At 47.4% G+C, this 17749-nt stretch overlaps 1 protein-coding gene across 1 annotated transcript in view; it reads left to right on the top strand.

The window, feature by feature from the left end:
• OGFOD2 (2-oxoglutarate and iron dependent oxygenase domain containing 2) overlaps positions 1-17749 on the top strand; it is a 155204-nt gene that overhangs the window by 86256 nt on the left and 51199 nt on the right. The window contains exon 4 of the mRNA XM_063964554.1: positions 5458-5557. Coding sequence (XP_063820624.1) covers positions 5458-5557 — 100 coding nt within the window. The remainder of the gene's footprint in view (positions 1-5457; positions 5558-17749) is intronic.

Here is a 17749-nt window from a genome sequence, read left to right as displayed (position 1 = left end):
GAAGAAGCGTGGGCTTCCCCTGATAAAAAGATGGTAATTTCTAAGAGGTTACTAATGGCGTACCCTTTCCCGCCAGAGGATAGGTCACGCTGGGAAACATCCCCTAGGGTGGATAAAGCGCTCACACGCTTATCAAAGAAGGTGGCACTACCGTCTCCGGATACGGCCGCCCTGAAGGAATCTGCTGATAGAAAGCAGGAGGCTATCCTGAAATCTATATATACACACACAGGTGTGATACTGAGACCGGCTATAGCTTCAGCTTGGATGTGCAGCGCTGCTGCTGCGTGGTCAGATTCCCTGTCAGAAAATATAGATACCCTAGACAGGGACACTATTTTGCTAAACGTAGAGCATATAAAAGACGCACTTTTATACATGAGGGATGCACAGAGGGATATTTGCCGGCTGGCATCCAAAATTAGTGCAATGTCCATTTCTGCCAGGAGAGGGTTATGGACTCGGCAGTGGACAGGTGATGCAGATTCCAAACGACACATGGAAGTTCTGCCTTATAAGGGTGAGGAATTGTTCGGGGATGGTCTCTCGGACCTCGTTTCCACAGCAACAGCTGGGAAGTCTACATTTTTACCCCATGTTCCCTCACAACCAAAGAAAGCACCGTATTATCGGGTACAGTCCTTTCGGCCCAATAGGGGCAAGCGGGTTAAAGGCGCGTCCTTTCTGCCCAGAGGTAGAGGGAAAAAGCTGCAGCATACAGCCAGTTCCCAGGAGCAAAAGTCCTCCTCCGCTTCCTCTAAGTCCACAGCATGACGCTGGGGCTCCACAGGCGGAGCCAGGTACGGTGGGGGCCCGTCTCAAAAATTTCAGCAATCAGTGGGCTCGCTCACGGGTGGATCCCTGGATCCTTCAAATAGTATCTCAGGGGTACAAACTGGAATTCGAGACGTCTCCCCCCCGCCGTTTCCTCATATCTGCCTTGCCAACCACTCCCTCAGGCAGGGAGGCAGTGTTACAGGCAATTCAAAAGCTATATTCACAACAAGTGATAGTAAAGGTGCCCCTACTTCAACAAGGAAGGGCTTACTATTCCACAATGTTTGTGGTACCGAAACCGGACGGTTCGGTGAGACCCATTTTAAATTTGAAATCCTTGAACACATATATAAAAAAATTCAAGTTCAAGATGGAATCGCTCAGGGCGGTTATTGCAAGCCTGGACGAGGGAGATTACATGGTATCGCTGGACATCAAGGATGCTTACCTACATGTCCCCATTTACCATCCTCACCAGGAGTACCTCAGGTTTGTGGTACAAGATTGTCATTACCAATTCCAGATGTTGCCGTTCGGTCTCTCCACGGCTCCGAGGGTCTTTACCAAGGTAATGGCGGAAATGATGATACTCCTTCGAAGAAAGGGAGTTTTAATTATCCCGTACTTGGACGATCTCCTGATAAAGGCGAGGTCCAGAGAGCAGTTGTTGGTAGGGGGTAGCACTATCTCGGGAAGTGCTACAACAGCACGGCTGGATTCTAAACATTCCAAAGTCACAGCTGGTCCCTACGACACGCCTGCTGTTCCTAGGGATGGTTCTGGACACAGAACAGAGAAAAGTGTTTCTCCCGGAGGAGAAGGCCAAGGAGCTGTCATCTCTAGTCAGAGGCCTCCTAAAACCAAAACAGGTGTCGGTGCATCACTGCACACGGATCCTGGGAAAAATGGTAGCTTCCTACGAAGCGATTCCATTCGGCAGGTTTCATGCAAGAACCTTTCAGTGGGACCTGTTGGACAAGTGGTCCGGATCGCATCTTCAGATGCATCGTCTGATAACCCTGTCTCCAAGGACAAGGGTGTCTCTGCTGTTGTGGCTGCAGAGTGCTCATCTTCAAGAGGGCCGCAGATTCGGCATACAGGACTGGGTCCTGGTGACCACGGATGCCAGCCTTCGAGGCTGTGGAGCAGTCACACAGGGAAGAAACTTCCAAGGACTATGGTCAAGTCAGGAGACTTCCCTGCACATAAATATTCTGGAACTAAGGGCCATTTACAATGCCCTAAGTCAGGCAAAACCCCTGCTTCAAAACCAGCCGGTACTGATCCAGTCAGACAACATCACGGCGGTCGCCCATGTACATCGACAGGGCGGCACGAGAAGCAGGACGGCGATGGCAGAAGCCACAAGGATTCTCCGATGGGCGGAAAATCACGTGTTAGCACTGTCAGCAGTGTTTATTCCGGGAGTGGACAACTGGGAAGCAGACTTCCTCAGCAGGCACGACCTCCACCCGGGAGAGTGGGGACTTCATCCAGAAGTCTTTCAAATGATTGTAAACCAGTGGGAAAAACCACAGGTGGACATGATGGCGTCCCGCCTAAACAAAAAGCTAGAAAAATATTGCGCCAGGTCAAGAGACCCGCAGGCGATAGCTGTGGACGCTCTGGTAACCCCGTGGGTGTACCGATCGGTTTATGTGTTCCCTCCTCTTCCTCTCATACCAAAGGTACTGAGGATAATAAGGAGAAGAGGAGTAAGAACTATACTCATTGTTCCGGATTGGCCAAGAAGAGCGTGGTATCCGGAACTTCAAGAAATGATGTCAGAGGACCCATGGCCTCTACCGCTCAGACAGGACCTGCTGCAGCAGGGGCCCTGTCTGTTCCAAGACTTACCGCGGCTGCGTTTGACGGCATGGCGGTTGAACACCGGATCCTGAAGGAAAAGGGCATTCCGGAGGAAGTCATTCCTACGCTGATAAAAGCTAGGAAAGAAGTAACCGCGAACCATTATCACCGCATATGGCGTGGTGTGAGGCCAGGAAGGCCCCAACGGAAGAATTTCAGCTGGGCCGGTTCCTGCACTTCCTACAGTCAGGGGTGACTATGGGCCTTAAATTGGGTTCCATTAAGGTCCAGATTTCGGCTCTATCGATTTTCTTCCAGAGAGAATTGGCTTCACTACCTGAAGTTCAGACTTTTGTTAAGGGAGTGCTGCATATTCAGCCCCCTTTTGTGCCTCCAGTGGCACCTTGGGATCTCAACGTGGTGTTGGATTTCCTAAAGTCACATTGGTTTGAGCCACTGAAAACCATGGATTTGAAATATCTCACGTGGAAAGTGGTCATGTTGTTGGCCTTGGCTTCGGCCAGGCGTGTTTCAGAATTGGCGGCTTTGTCATGTAAAAGCCCTTATCTGATTTTCCATATGGATAGGGCAGAATTGAGGACTCGTCCCCAGTTTCTCCCCAAAGTGGTATCAGCTTTTCATCTGAACCAACCTATCGTGGTGCCTGCGGCTACAAATGACTTGGAGGCTTCCAAGTTGTTGGATGTAGTCAGGGCCCTAAAAATTTATGTTTCCAGGACAGCTGGAGTCAGGAAGACTGACTCGCTCTTTATCCTGTATGCGCCCAACAAGTTGGGTGCACCTGCTTCTAAGCAGACTATTGCTCGCTGGATCTGTAGTACGATTCAGCTTGCACATTCTGCGGCTGGAATGCCGCATCCTAAATCAGTGAAAGCCCATTCCACGAGGAAAGTGGGCTCTTCTTGGGCGGCTGCCCCCCGAGCTGCTACTTGGTCAGGGGCAAACACGTTTGCAAAATTCTACAAATTTGATACCCTGGCTGAGGAGGACCTTGAGTTCTCTCATTGGGTGCTGCAGAGTCATCCGCACTCTCCCGCCCGTTTGGGAGCTTAGGTATAATCCCCATGGTCCTTTCGGAGTCCCCAGCATCCACTTAGGACGTTAGAGAAAATAAGAATTTACTCACCGGTAATTCTATTTCTCATAGTCCGTAGTGGATGCTGGGCGCCCATCCCAAGTGCGGATTGTCTGCAATACTTGTATATAGTTATTGCTTAACTAAAGGGTTATTGTTGAGCTATCTGTTGAGAGGCTCAGTTGTTATCATGCTGTTAACTGGGTATTGTATCACGAGTTATACGGTGTGATTGGTGTGGCTGGTATGAGTCTTACCCGGGATTCAAAATCCTTCCTAATTGTGTCAGCTCTTCCGGGCACAGTATCCTAACTGAGGTCTGGAGGAGGGTCTTAGTGGGAGGAGCCAGTGCACACCAGTAGTCTAAAAGCTTTCTTTATAGTTGTGCCCAGTCTCCTGCGGAGCCGCTAATCCCCATGGTCCTTACGGAGTCCCCAGCATCCACTACGGACTATGAGAAATAGAATTACCGGTGAGTAAATTCTTATTATGTGTTAGAATAAAAACAAAGTCTACAAAATTCTTTATAGATGGTTCTCTCCAGGATAGCTAGGATATTTCCCGAGGCCTCTTAATCAGTGCTGGCGAGGTTTCAGGCTGTAAGGCTCATTACTCCACATTTGGTGGAGCTGCCCCAAGCTCTCCATTTTCTGGTCTGATATTAGGAACTTTCTCTCTTCCCTCCTTCATCTCTCGCTTCCCCTAGATCCTAAATTTTTCCTCCTACCATTGCCCTTCCCAGAAGCTACCTACTATCAGAATACACTTATTAGGCATGTCCTCTCGGCAGCCACTTGTCAACTGGCAGCTGATTGGAAACAGTCCCTCCCACCTACCCTTACCTCAGTTATCACTAGGGTTTGTTCAGTTCATCGCTTGGAGTATATGACCGGTGTTATTAAACATTCCTCTAAATCTTTTGACAAAATATGGGGCCCCTGGCTGTCTTTCTTTAAAGCTAGTTCTCCTTTCACGTAACCCTCCCCCCACCCCCTTTTTTTCTCTTCTTACATTCATTTTCTCTCTCAAGTGCTCTCTGTCCCTTTCCTTCTTTTCTTCTCTTTAATGGTTCTAGCCACACCATTTACTTTTCCTGTCTTTCCTTCCTTCCCTTCCTTTAGTCTATCGTTTTCTGTCTGTTTCTAGACATCTCCTTTGTTGATGTAAATGAAAATTGGGTCTTGCGGTGTCACATATTTGTTATTGGCCGATTTAGCCTTTGTTTCCAATATTCGCCTAATTCTGGTTTCAGACATAATGCCTCAATATATATCATTTTAATGTGTGTTTTGTTTTTATTGGACTGCCTTGATCTTCAATAAACACATTGCTTAAAAAGAAAAAAAAAAGTTTCTGAGAAATAAACACCTGTAATAGTAATTAGTTATTGCATCTGAAATGATTTTATTTTGGAAAAGATGGTAAATATGGGAGCAGAACTTGTAGAACAGGCCATGTTTGCTTTATTAGCAGTCTGTCGCTCATACAGACGTTATAAAATAATCTATCTAATTTTTTTTTCTCTTAATAAACAAATTACATAGGCATATTACAACAAATACAATCGTGTGTGTATAATTCCAGCAGAAATGGTAGAGTACATCAGAATTTGCGATACAATACATTGAGAGAAAAGATTTACATACAGTAAATATTGTATAGAAAATACAAGGTAAATGAGGAAGAGGAAAAAAAATTGTTGAATTGCTTATTGTGCAGATGTACTAATCTGAAAACTGTCTGATAATTAGTTTTATTAATTTTATCATTACAAGGAAACCTTTTTATCAGAAGAATTTTTGGAAGCTGTGCATTTCTGTATGTCTCCCAATGCAAGTCTGGAAGGTCTCTTAAACCACGTTAACTCCATTCCAGGTAGTGTAAATATTGGTGACATAATCTGTACTTCCATCATTTGAGTTGACTTTAAGATTAAAATAATAATAATTAACATTTTTATTTATAGAGTACCAAAAGGGTTAAACACTGCTGTACATGGAGATAACACATACAGCAAACTGCATAGGTACTAATATAGGTAAGATCAGTGTTCAAATTGTATAATTATAAAGAGAATATAATGGGGACATGGCCCTATTCGCAAGAGCTCACATTCTAGGGGATGGGCGTACACAGAGAGGGGAATAGTTATGGGGAAAGCAGAGGTTGGGAAGTTAAGAGAAATTGTAGTAATCTTTACTGAATAAATAAGTCTTGGCAGCAGAGTCAAGGATGGACTGGAGGAATTAGGTGGAGTTCAGAAAGCCAGAGAGGTGTACATATTAGTAATCTAGGTGAGTGATGATTGTGGTGGGAATGATGGTTTTTGTGATTACAGGTTGAGAAACGGCCTTTTCTGCTGTGGGGTACACTGGGCTCCACAAGGATTGGACAATGGGGTGTAGAATAGGATCTTGATCCGAGGCACCAACAGGCTCAAAGCTTTGACTGTTCCCAGAATGCACAGCGCCGCCTCCTATATCACCCCACCTCCCAGCACAGGAGCTCAGTTTTGTAAGTTGGTGCTGCAGTAAGCAGGCACTTAACAGAGGGGCTGCTCCAAGCAGCCCTAAGAAAAGCTTTTTATGAGGTAAGAAGTGAAGACTTCAAGGGCAGCAGCGGTGGTAAATGTCTTGTGACATTCACTGCTGCAGCTCCAGCTCTCCCCAGCGGCGCTGTACACTCCCGAGCCCTGGTTGCCGGGTACCTACAGCGGAGGCTTCGGGTTTTCTTCACGTTAGACACACACGGCTGGGGCTCTCCAGGATCGCGTGGCCGCGCATCGGGAGGTGGTAAGTGGCTCCCGCTTGTGGGACCCGGTCTTTATCGCGATCCAGCGCGGTCAGTGGGAGGCGGGCCGCGTGCGCTGGCGGTGGACACTGTGGCAGTACAGGCGATCCCACTAGATCACCAGGGCATGGGAGCAGGTCAGGTTTTCTCTCTAAACCAATTCTTATATCGCCCACAGTACCCGGTGGTTTTGCCAGCAGAGGGGATAAGGCTTAGACCTGAAGCCCCTCCCCCATCCCCAGGGCGCCATTTCTAGCAAGTGTTCCCGCCCTGGAGCTGCATATCTGTCTTTTCCTCACTCCCTGTCAGTGTCTGCGGCGCCATTATCCCTCAGCTCACTGTTCCTGGGACTGCTTGGGCAAATCCTCCTATGTAAAGCCGCCTGGTTGTCAGCGCTGTGCCTTTACATGACACTTAAGTATTCTACCTGCCTTTTTAGACAGTGATAGTTAAGAAAGAGTGCATTTAGTCAGGGTTTTATAGTACAATTACCCTGTGATATACATCCAGTTCTTACTGTGTACTGTTATATCTATTGTTATATAGCTGTGTAAGCTAGTCCAGTGCAGTATTATTGTCAGTAATAACCTCTGCATTGTACAAACTGTGACTTTCTGTGTGTGCATTTGATAGCTGAGTGGTGTCCATTTTGTGTCTTTCACTCATCTTGCTATCCCTATATTCCATAACCTGAGGGGGCTTGGTGCGTCAGGTGTTATCTAATATAGGATTTTCACAAAGATATACTGTATTATGTATTTTTTTCTGTGATTTAGTCACCATATCTCTCCTTTATCTCTGCTAGTGCTGCCTACACTGCGCAGGGGTTTGGGTTTAGAGGTATAGTGCTGATGATAATTGTACTGTGTTACCTCATACTGAAAAGTTATATCATGTCTGCTTCTGAGGGCAACGGTTCTGGGGCGGAACACACTGCTGGTGTTGCTGAAGCCACAGACAAATATGAGGAGAATATAGCAGCTGTGGGCTCTAGTTCTGGGGGCTCCTTGCCCCCCAGTGGGACTGTGGCAGCGGAGGCACATACTGACCCACCGTCGGCCGCTTTTTCCACACTTCTGCATACGCTAGTTCATAAACTAACACCCCCTATGGGACCCCCAATGCCGGTACAACCGTATGTGATCCCTGCACAAAACACATATATTTGCACACACCGTATTCCCTGATTAACACACAAGGACTCCGGTGTGCACAAAGAATGGGCGCTGGGGTTTACCAATGGAGGAGATTTTTTCCCATATAATTAGTGGATACTGCTGCTCTTTAGTTAAAGGATAATTGCATTCCTTATACAAAACAAAGATATAAAAACATACCCCCCGGGATACAATCTCGGGAGTATACCAAGAGCGCTGCTTCCACCACAATTCCTATACTATTATATTATTTCACAACCGGTTTTATATTCAATCTCTTTTTTCTCTGGCTGGGTCCACAGGATTATCCACAGGATAACATTGGGATATTGTCGTGCGACAGCGAAAATGGCACCAACACGGTCACGAGCTTTCTGGCCTCCCAGGATGCATTGGGGCCTCCACTATATAGTCCCGCCCACTGACTCAGTCAGATCAGTTTTTTGCTTGGTGCGGCAGGAAGCCGCATGGTCACAGGGCTGCTGTGAAAGCAGCCTCAAGTTTTCATTACTTTATTTTTATAGACTTACTGTTTTTGTTTGAGCGACTTCTCTTAACAGCGTCTTAAACGTGTATTAGAAAGAGTCGCTCCAACAACTCCCCACCGGGTCGCAACAACGCTTACCTTCGCGGTACAGTGCTGTCTCGACGGGCGTCTGTGTCTGATGTTCTAGCAGGTCCAGCAGACGTTACCAGGCTGTGGCCGGAGCATGGGGAGACAGTGAGTATATGGACTTCCTCTTACTAGAGGGGTCAGGACACAGCTACACTGATTTGGTGGAGACTACAAACAGCGTGTTGATGCGCCGAACATCTCGAGTGTGACAGCGCTACGCTCCGGGGATCATAGGCGCCAGGACTAGGTGAGGCCGCGATCCTGGGAGTTTAAGTCAACAGGGGGTTTCAGACGCTCTCCTGGCCGTCCCTCCTCCGAGTTCATGGCCAGTTCCCGCGGGTCTCTCGTTTCATGAACTGAATAACCTCACTTCCGGCTCAGACGCTACCACGAGGGTACTCGGTCGCAGCTTAGACGCTGCGGTTGTGTACACTGGATATAAACCCGCCTAGACCGAGTCGCAGGCCTTTAGTGTCTGCATGCACGTGGAGTCGCTCAGCGTCCGTGTCCGTTGGTGAGCGTCCGTGTCCGTTATCAGTTACCAAGAGCGGCAGTGTACACCAGTAGCGTCTGAATCCACTCAGCGTCTTTCGAGCGTCTTTGCTTGGATATGGAAGTGTGGTGAGTCTCCCTGTATCCCGCTCCCTGGAGGCAGGGTATACAGTACTAAAAATTCCTTCTACTTCTTAGTGTGCACTGTTAATTTTTAGTACCTATTGCATATGAGACCTGTATATTACTGTGTTTTCTGCATGTTATGTTGAAAAAGAACCAGTTAAACAGAAGTACAAATTTCCTACTTATGTATAAGTTATTATGGAGGTTGTATTCTCATATGACAATGTCTAATGCTTTAACATGTGACTGACTGCTAGTATGTGTGCTGACTTTTCTGTGTAAAGTCAGTCCTGATCTGACCCTCAAATCAGGTGCACTGTGGTCAGATTGATTTCACCTCTATATACTGATTATAGGGTGTGGTTCAGTCACAAAATTGTGTAGTCAATATCAGAAAAAATGTCTGTGAGCGGCAAAAGTGATGAGGAGAATTTGTCAAGCACTTCTACAGCCCTAACATGCTTATCTTGTAAGTCAGGGGTAATTGATATGATTCAATTGGTCACTTATGAGGGTTTGTGTGCAAACTGTTTCGCTTTTCAGCGAAGTAAAAAACAGGAGTTAGTTCAACCTCCAGTAGAGCCACCATGGAATATGTTCGCAAAGACTCTGTCTTCAATAGCGGACAGGTTAGCTCCAGTAGCACCACCTCAAGGGTTAGGTTACACTATGAACCCATACATGCAGCTCCCTTCCTATGGTTTGGTTCCAGTAGCCTCTACAAGCAACCAAGGGGTAGGTAAGACTAAGACAGATACGTCTGTATGGCAGACTACACAAGAGGATACATCGGATGATGATGCGGAAACAATAGATTCAACTCCGTATGATGATCAGTCGCAGAGCTTTAGTTCAGATGATGTAGCTGAACTCATTAATGCAGTAAAGGCTGTGCTTTCTCTGGAAGAACCAGCCAAGACAGCGTTAAAAGCAAAAGCACCTGTATTCAAACGAACAAAGTCAGTGAAAGCTGAATTTCCAGCATCAGAGGAGTTGACGGAAATGATGGATGAGTCTTGGGCAGCGCCCGGTAAAAAGTATAAGATTCCTAGGAGATGGGATTCTTATTATCCATTTCCTGCTGGAGATTGTTCGAAGAGAGAAGTTCCTCCAAAAGTAGATGCACATGTTCTGCGACTCGTGCACAAATCTGCTTTGCCACTGTCATCTACCTCTTTGAATGATGTCACAGACAGGAGGGTAGAGAGCCTATTGAAAAATATTTTTTCTCTTGTGGGTGCAGTGGTAAGACCTGCTATGGCTTCGGCCTGGGTAGCAAAGGCAATGGGCGAATGGATAGAGGAACTAGAGAATGACATCCCCTCTCCTACTAGGGAGCAAGAGGATCGTCTTTGCCGTTTAAGACAATCTGCCCAGTATTTAGAAGAAGCAGCCATTGATGTAGGCACTGTTGCTTCTAAAGCTTCAGCCCTGGCAGTAGTCGCTCGCAGAGCAGTCTGGCTACGGACCTGGAAGGCAGATGCGGAGTCCAAGAAGGAATTGGAAGCATTGCCTTTCATGGGTAATATATTATTTGGAAAACCTTTATCGGATATCCTAGAGTCAGAGGCTGAATCGAAGAAGGTCAGATTTCCGGCTACCTACAACCCTAAGTCCAAGGGTTTAAAATTTCGCTCATTTCGCTGGCAAAGCAAAGCGAAAGGTAAAGAGGAGCCTAAACAACCCCAGTTTAAATCCAGGGGTAAGAAGCAGTGGGCTAGCAAAAAGCCAGCTTCCAAACCTGAACAAAAGCCCTCAGCCTGAAGAGACGGGCCTCCGCCTGGAGGATTCCAGGGTTGGGGGCCGATTCCTGCAATTTGCACACACATGGCAACAGTCAACAACAGATGCCTGGGTGCAGAAGGTAGTATCTCAGGGGTATGGGTTCCCATTCAGGAGGCAGCCTCCTCAAAGATTTTTTTGCACCAGCTCGTCTCGTATAGAGTCGAAGGCCAATGCCCTGCAAGAAGCAGTCCAAAAATTACTGCAGTCAGGTGTGATTGTCCCAGTACCTCCATCACAAAAGGGACAGGGGTATTACTCCAATCTGTTTCTAATCCAGAAACCAAATGGGTCATATCGACCAATTCTAAATCTGAAGATGTTGAACAATTACATATGGTTTCCGAAGTTCCACATGGAGACGTTACGCTCCATAATGTTGGCTATGGAACCGGGAGACTATATGGTATCTCTGGATGTGCGGGATGCTTACCTACATGTGCCTATAGCACTATCACATCAGTGTTACCTCAGGTTTGCCATCCTCAAGGAACACTTCCAGTTCCAAGCTCTGCCCTTCGGGCTAGCTACAGCACCCAGGGTGTTTACCAAGATCATGGTGGTTATGGCAGCTTGTCTGCGCAAACAAGGGATAAGGATATTCCCATACCTAGACGACCTATTAATCTTAGCACAGTCGCAAGATTTACTGTTGAGCCATCTCCAACAGACGATAGTTTGTTTACAGAGACACGGGTGGCTCATAAATTGGGAGAAGTCGTCCCTGAATCCATCACAGCGGATGGTTCATTTGGGAGCCATATTGGATTCAGACCTACAGAGAGTTCTCTTACCAGAGAAGAAAATAGTCAAGGTGCAGGTCATGGCTCAGGAAGCGTTGCAAGCCCAGACAATGTCAGTCCATGCAGCAATGCGGCTGTTGGGTCTGATGGTATCAACGTTCGACATGGTGGAATATGCGCAATTCCACTCCAGACCATTGCAGCATCTCATTTTGACAAAATGGAACGGAAATCGTCAAACAATAAAGAAGCAGATGATAAAGATTCCAGTAAATGTAAAAAGGTCTCTAGCATGGTGGCTACAGACAGACCATTTAAACAAGGGGAGACCCTTTTGGATAAAAGAGTGGCAAGTCCTGATGACAGATGCCAGCCTGCAAGGTTGGGGGGCGGTACTCGGAAGCCTATGGTTCCAGGGAAAATGGACCGCAAGGGAAAGTCGCCTGCCGATAAATCTGTTAGAAATAAGAGCCATTTACTTGGCCCTAGTTCAGGCAAAGGACAATCTACAAGGAAGACCAGTCCAGATCCGCTCAGACAATGCGACGGCAGTAGCATACCTAAATCATCAAGGAGGGACTCACAGCAAGAGTCTGATGGAGGAAGTAACTCCCATTCTAAAGTGGGCAGAACTCCATCTCCCAGCATTGTCAGCAGTATTTGTCCCGAGTGTACTAAATTGGGAAGCGGATTTTCTCAGTCGGCACACCATTCAGGAAACCGAATGGGCACTACACCCAGAAGTGTTCCAAACACTGGTGAACAGATGGGGTCTACCCGAGATAGACCTTATGGCGTCTCGTCTAAACAACAAAGTTCCGAGGTACGGATCAAGAACAAGGGACCCAGGAGCAGTCCTGTAGACGCACTGTCAGTAGAATGGAGGTTTCAGCTGGCATATCTGTTCCCTCCAATATCTCTGTTACCCAGAGTAGTGAGAAAGATAAAACAGGCAAAAGGAGCAATCATTCTAATAGCTCCAGCTTGGCCAAGAAGGCATTGGTACACAGATCTGTGGAGAATGTCCGTGGAAGCACCGATACTGCTCCCTCAACGTTCAGATCTGTTAATGCAGGGTCCTTGTTGTCACAGTCATCTGGATCGCCTGTCTTTGACGGCGTGGCTGTTGAAACCTCTATCTTAGAGGCTAAAGGATTTTCAAAGCAAGTAATCCAAACCATGCTTAGAGCAAGAAAGCCTTCTTCGGCCCGTGTATATCATAGAATATGGCAAGCCTATATTCATTGGTGTTCTGGAAAAAATTACAATCCAAGAGCCTTTAAAGTAGCTAGAATTTTGGATTTTCTGCAGGCAGGATTGGATAAGGGGTTGAAGGTTGCTTCCTTGAGGGTGCAAGTCTCAGCGTTGACTGTATGGTTTCAGCAGAAGATTGCTGACCTACAGGATGTACGTACTTTTTTCCAAGGAGTAGTACATATGCAACCTCCATTTGTTCCTTCTGCAGCTCCCTGGGATTTGAATTTAGTTCTTAAATTTCTCCAGGGTCCTTTGTTTGAACCACTTGAGAGAGCAGATCTTAAGTGGTTAACGGTTAAAGTTCTTTTTTTACTGGCAATGGCGTCAGCCAGAAGAGTGTCAGATTTAGGAGCATTATCATGTAAGTCTCCTTTCCTAAGTTTTTTTCCAGACAGAGCAGTTCTCAGAACGAGATCTAGTTATCTTCCAAAGGTGGTGTCAAAGTTTCACCTGAATGAAGAGATTGTAGTCCCAGCTTTTCAGGTATCGGGACTATCTGCGGGAGAAGCGTCACTGGACGTGGTCCGGTCTTTAAAAATCTACATAGATCGTACTAGTACCATCAGGAAAACAGATTCCCTCTTCATCCTCTACGGATTCCATAGGAGAGGTTGGCCTGCTAGTAAACAGACGCTGGCGAGATGGCTCCGAATGGTAATATCTGAAGCTTATTCTCATGCAGATCTCCCTATTCCGGCTAATGTCTCTGCACACTCTACACGTAAGGTAGGTCCTTCTTGGGCAGCACAACAGGGTGCATCAGCAGAACAGATATGTAGGGCAGCCACATGGTCTTCCATAAACACATTCATCAGACATTATGCCTTGGATACTTTTGCCTCTCATGACGCAGACTTCGGGCGAAAGGTCCTCCTGTGCAATCAGGAGCGTCCCCACCACTAAAATGGCTTTGGGAATCCCAATGTTATCCTGTGGATAATCCTGTGGACCCAGCCAGAGAAATGAACTTTATGGTAAGAACTTACCGTTGATAACGTGATTTCTCTTATGTCCACAGGTATCCACAGGGATCCCACCCGGACGCATCTGATTTGAGGATCTAGACAAACACTAAAAACCTCTTCCTTCTTGTATGGAAGGGTGTGCATGTGTGTTCTTATCGCCTGTACAGGTCTCTACCTAATGTTCCTGCCTATAATCGCTGTGGAAAGAACTGATCTGACTGAGTCAGTGGGCGGGACTATATAGTGGAGGCCCCAATGCATCCTGGGAGGCCAGAAAGCTTGTGACCGTGTTGGTGCCATTTTCGCTGTCGCGCGACAATATCCCAATGTTATCCTGTGGATACCTGTGGACATAAGAGAAATCACGTTATCAACGGTAAGTTCTTACCATAACGTTCATATTTATAAAAATAGTACTCTAGATAAGCACAGATAAAAAGAATTTCATCATATACAATACATGCTACAGCATATTAATTAATATCACAACCAAAAAACCTAAGAGGCTTATTTGTATCCGGATCTGAGGCTTATATTAAAACCAATTTAGCTGGGTAATGTCCACATTACATCAATATGTCCCAGTAAGGTATAAAAAATCCTTTCATTTCATAATCTCTGTGATCCAAGATTGATTCAATTAATAGGTGTATAAATCTTCAGATTGTCCCAATTTTACTTGGATTCTTAATAATGTGTGCACACATATATATTCTTTACCTTCACAGGTATTTATCATACGGATATTGATTTCACCTCCAGTGCTGGACTCTTTGCTGTTACGGCTCTCCTTTAGTAATTGCAGACATCAATCATCATGTGCTTCTGCTCACAGTGCTCAGGCTCCCTCTGCTGGTATTAGCCCGCATTGCAGTTTACACTGTGTGATAGTATTGCTGACCCCGTGTTACAGCGGTCCGGAGGTAGAAATCTATTACCACGGTCACTCGAATACGCGTTTCTCCGCCTTGATGCTCCCTCAGCGGCTTCCTCAGCTCAAATCCCTGCAGCTAACCCGCCGTGGGCGGACAATTTATCTGCTCAATTAAGGAAGTTGAACCAGTCCTTGACTACTAAAAAGTCTGACCAACGCTCGCCTAAGTCCAAGAGGTCCTCTAACCGAACGCTTGTCTCCTCACAATCCACTGCCGTCACTGACACCTCGTCTGATGAAGATGGCACATGTTCTGACCCCACAGGTTCTGACTCAGATATGGCTGATGGGGAGGGTAGTTCACATGTGGATGATCCTGATCTTTTGGAGGCTTTTAAGTTAATTCTGCAGATTATGGATGATCCCGAGCCATCCGTCCCTCCTAAGAAACCAGATAGGTTCAAGCGTCAGAAGGTGGTTGAACAAGTTTTACCTCACTCTGATCACCTAGTGGATATACGTCAGGAACCCTGGGAAAACCCGGGTACGAAGTTTGTTCTCAAAAGAAGATGCTGGTTTGCTATCCCCTCGCGCCAGAGCTGTCTAAGAATTTGGAAACGCCTCCTCCAGTGGACTCACATATGGCTAGGATGGTGGTTTCCTCAGCTCTACCTGTCACTACCGTCACGTCTCTAAAAGAGCCTACAGATAAACGTGTGGAGGGTTGTCTGAAAGCGATTTACACCCTCACGGGTGCTGCACAAAGGCCCACTATTGCAGCTACATGGGCTGCAGAGGCTATTGAAGCATGGGCCTTGGAGTTAGAAGCTGAAATCTCCTCTGACCATGCTAGACAATGCTTGTCATATATTGTCACAGCTTCTCGATATATTAAAGAGGTGGCTTCTGATGCCGGTATCCTAGCAGCCAAGGCCTCTACTACGTCAGTCCTGGCTCGCCGGATATTGTGGCTGAGATCCTGGTCTGTGGATCTGGACTCTAGAAAAACCCGGGAGGTACTCCCTTTCAAGGGAGATATTCTGTTTGGGGAGGACTTAAATAAGATAGTGGCTGACTTGGCTACTGCCAAAACTGCCTGTCTGCCTAATACCGCTCCTTCTGTGTCGAAGGCTAAAGGTACGTCCTTTCGCCCCTTTCGTCCTTCAGGTAAAGCAAAAGGTCAGGCGTACCATAAGCAGGCCCGCACTTCCAAACCTGGTAAGCCGAAGCCCAAAAGAGCCTGGGCTGCCCGTCAGCCAGCTGCCAAGACCGATAAGCCTGCCGCATGACGGGGCGGGCCTCCCCCCGGGGGATCCCAGGGTGGGGGGCTGGCTTCTAGGGTATACCCAGGAATGGTTGAAGACCACTTCAGATGCCTGGGTACGGGAAGTCGTCACTCGAGGTTACGCCATAGCCTTCAAAAACCGACCCCCTCATCGATTTTGCCAGACAGACGTCCCTTTGGACCAGACAAAGGCAAAAACTCTACACTCGGTGGTACAGACCCTCCTGGATACAGGAGTCGTAGTACAAGTGCCTCTTGCTCAGAGGGGCCGGGGGTACTATTCTCCGCTGTTTCTAGTCCCGAAACCGAATGGGTCCTCCCGGCCCATTCTCACCTCAAAGCATTGAACAGGTTTGTGAAGATTTCCAAGTTCAGTATAGAAACCCTTTGCTCTATAGCTCTGGCCTTGGAACCTGGGGACTACATTGTCTCCCTGGACATACAGGATGCTTACCTGCATATTCCTATAGCAGTGTCACATCAACAATACCTGAGGTTTGCTATTGGCAACATCCATTACCAGTTTCGGGCATTACCTTTTGGTTTAACAACGGCTCTGCGAGTCTTCACCAAAGTTATGGCAGGTGATGACGGTGGTACTCCGCCGTCAAGGGGTCAGGATACTGCCATATCTGGACGACTTGTTAATCCTGGCAAATTCCCCAGATCTTCTCCTGCGTCATCTGGATATGACGGTCCAGTTTCTACAAGCCCACGGGTGGCTCATCAACTGAAAGAAATCCTCCCTGGTCCCTGCTCAGAGCATGGTGCACCTGGGAGCGCTGTTGGACACTCACAACCAGAGGTTGTTCTTGTCTCAGGAGAAAGTCCTGAAGCTTCAGGACAGGATTCGTTGCTTCCTTTCTTGTCTGCAAGTGTCGATACATTCGGCAATGCAGGTGCTGGGCCTCATGGTATCAGCATTCGACATGATGGAGTATGCTCAATTCCACTCTCGCCCCCTCCAGAGGCTGATTCTAGCCAAGTGGGATGGCCTGCCTCACCGGATCAGATCTCAAATGATCTTATTGACTCCGGAGGTCCGTCTGTCGCTGCTTTGGTGTCTCCGGGACCAACAATTGTGCAGGGGTCGTCCGTTCTGGATATCCAACTGGGTCCTGTTGACGACAGATGCCAGTCTAAGAGGTTGGGGCGCGGTGCTGGAGCAGCACTCCCTTCAGGGTCAGTGGACCAAGGAGGAATCTCTCCTCTCGATCAACATTCTGGAATTGCGGGCGGTCTTCAATGCGTTGAACCTGGCCCAGCATTTAATTCAGAACCATCCTGTTCAAGTACAGTCGGACAACGCCACCACAGTGGCTTACATAAATCATCAAGGCGGCACTCGAAGCCATTTGGCAATGAAGGAAGTCTCACGGATTCTACGTTGGGTGGAACGCCATCTACCGGCCATATCGGCAAAATTCATTCCGGGAGTCCTGAATTGGGAAGCGGACTTTCTCAGTCGTCAGGACGTGCATGCCGGCGAGTGGGGCCTCCATCCAGAAGTGTTTCAACTCCTAGTGTAAAAGTGGGGTCTTCCAGATGTAGATCTGATGGCGTCTCGACACAATCACAAGGTTCCGGTCTTCGGAGCAAGGACAAGGGATCCTCAAGCAGCATTTGTAGAAGCGCTGGCGGTGCCGTGGAGGTTTTCGGCTGCCGTACGTGTTCCCTCCGGTGTCACTCCTGCCCAGGGTAATTCGGAAGTTGAAGCAAGAAAGAGGAAATCTGTTTCTCATAGCTCCGGCGTGGCCCAGACAGCACTGGTTCTCAGACCTGCAAGGCCTATCGTCGGAGCGTCCACTTCTACTTCCACAACGCCCAGACCTCCTCATTCAGGGTCCCTGTGTCTACCAGGACCTAGCCCGGCTATCTTTGACGGCGTGGCTATTGAAGCTTCCGTCTTGAGGGCTAAGGGTTTTTCTGAAGAGGTCGTTAAAACTATGTTGCGGGCCCAGAAACCGGCTTCTGCTCGGA

Source organism: Pseudophryne corroboree, chromosome 1, assembly GCF_028390025.1.
Source record: "Pseudophryne corroboree isolate aPseCor3 chromosome 1, aPseCor3.hap2, whole genome shotgun sequence".
Classification (NCBI taxonomy): Eukaryota; Metazoa; Chordata; class Amphibia; order Anura; family Myobatrachidae; genus Pseudophryne; species Pseudophryne corroboree.
This window is presented reverse-complemented; position numbering and strand designations above follow the sequence as displayed.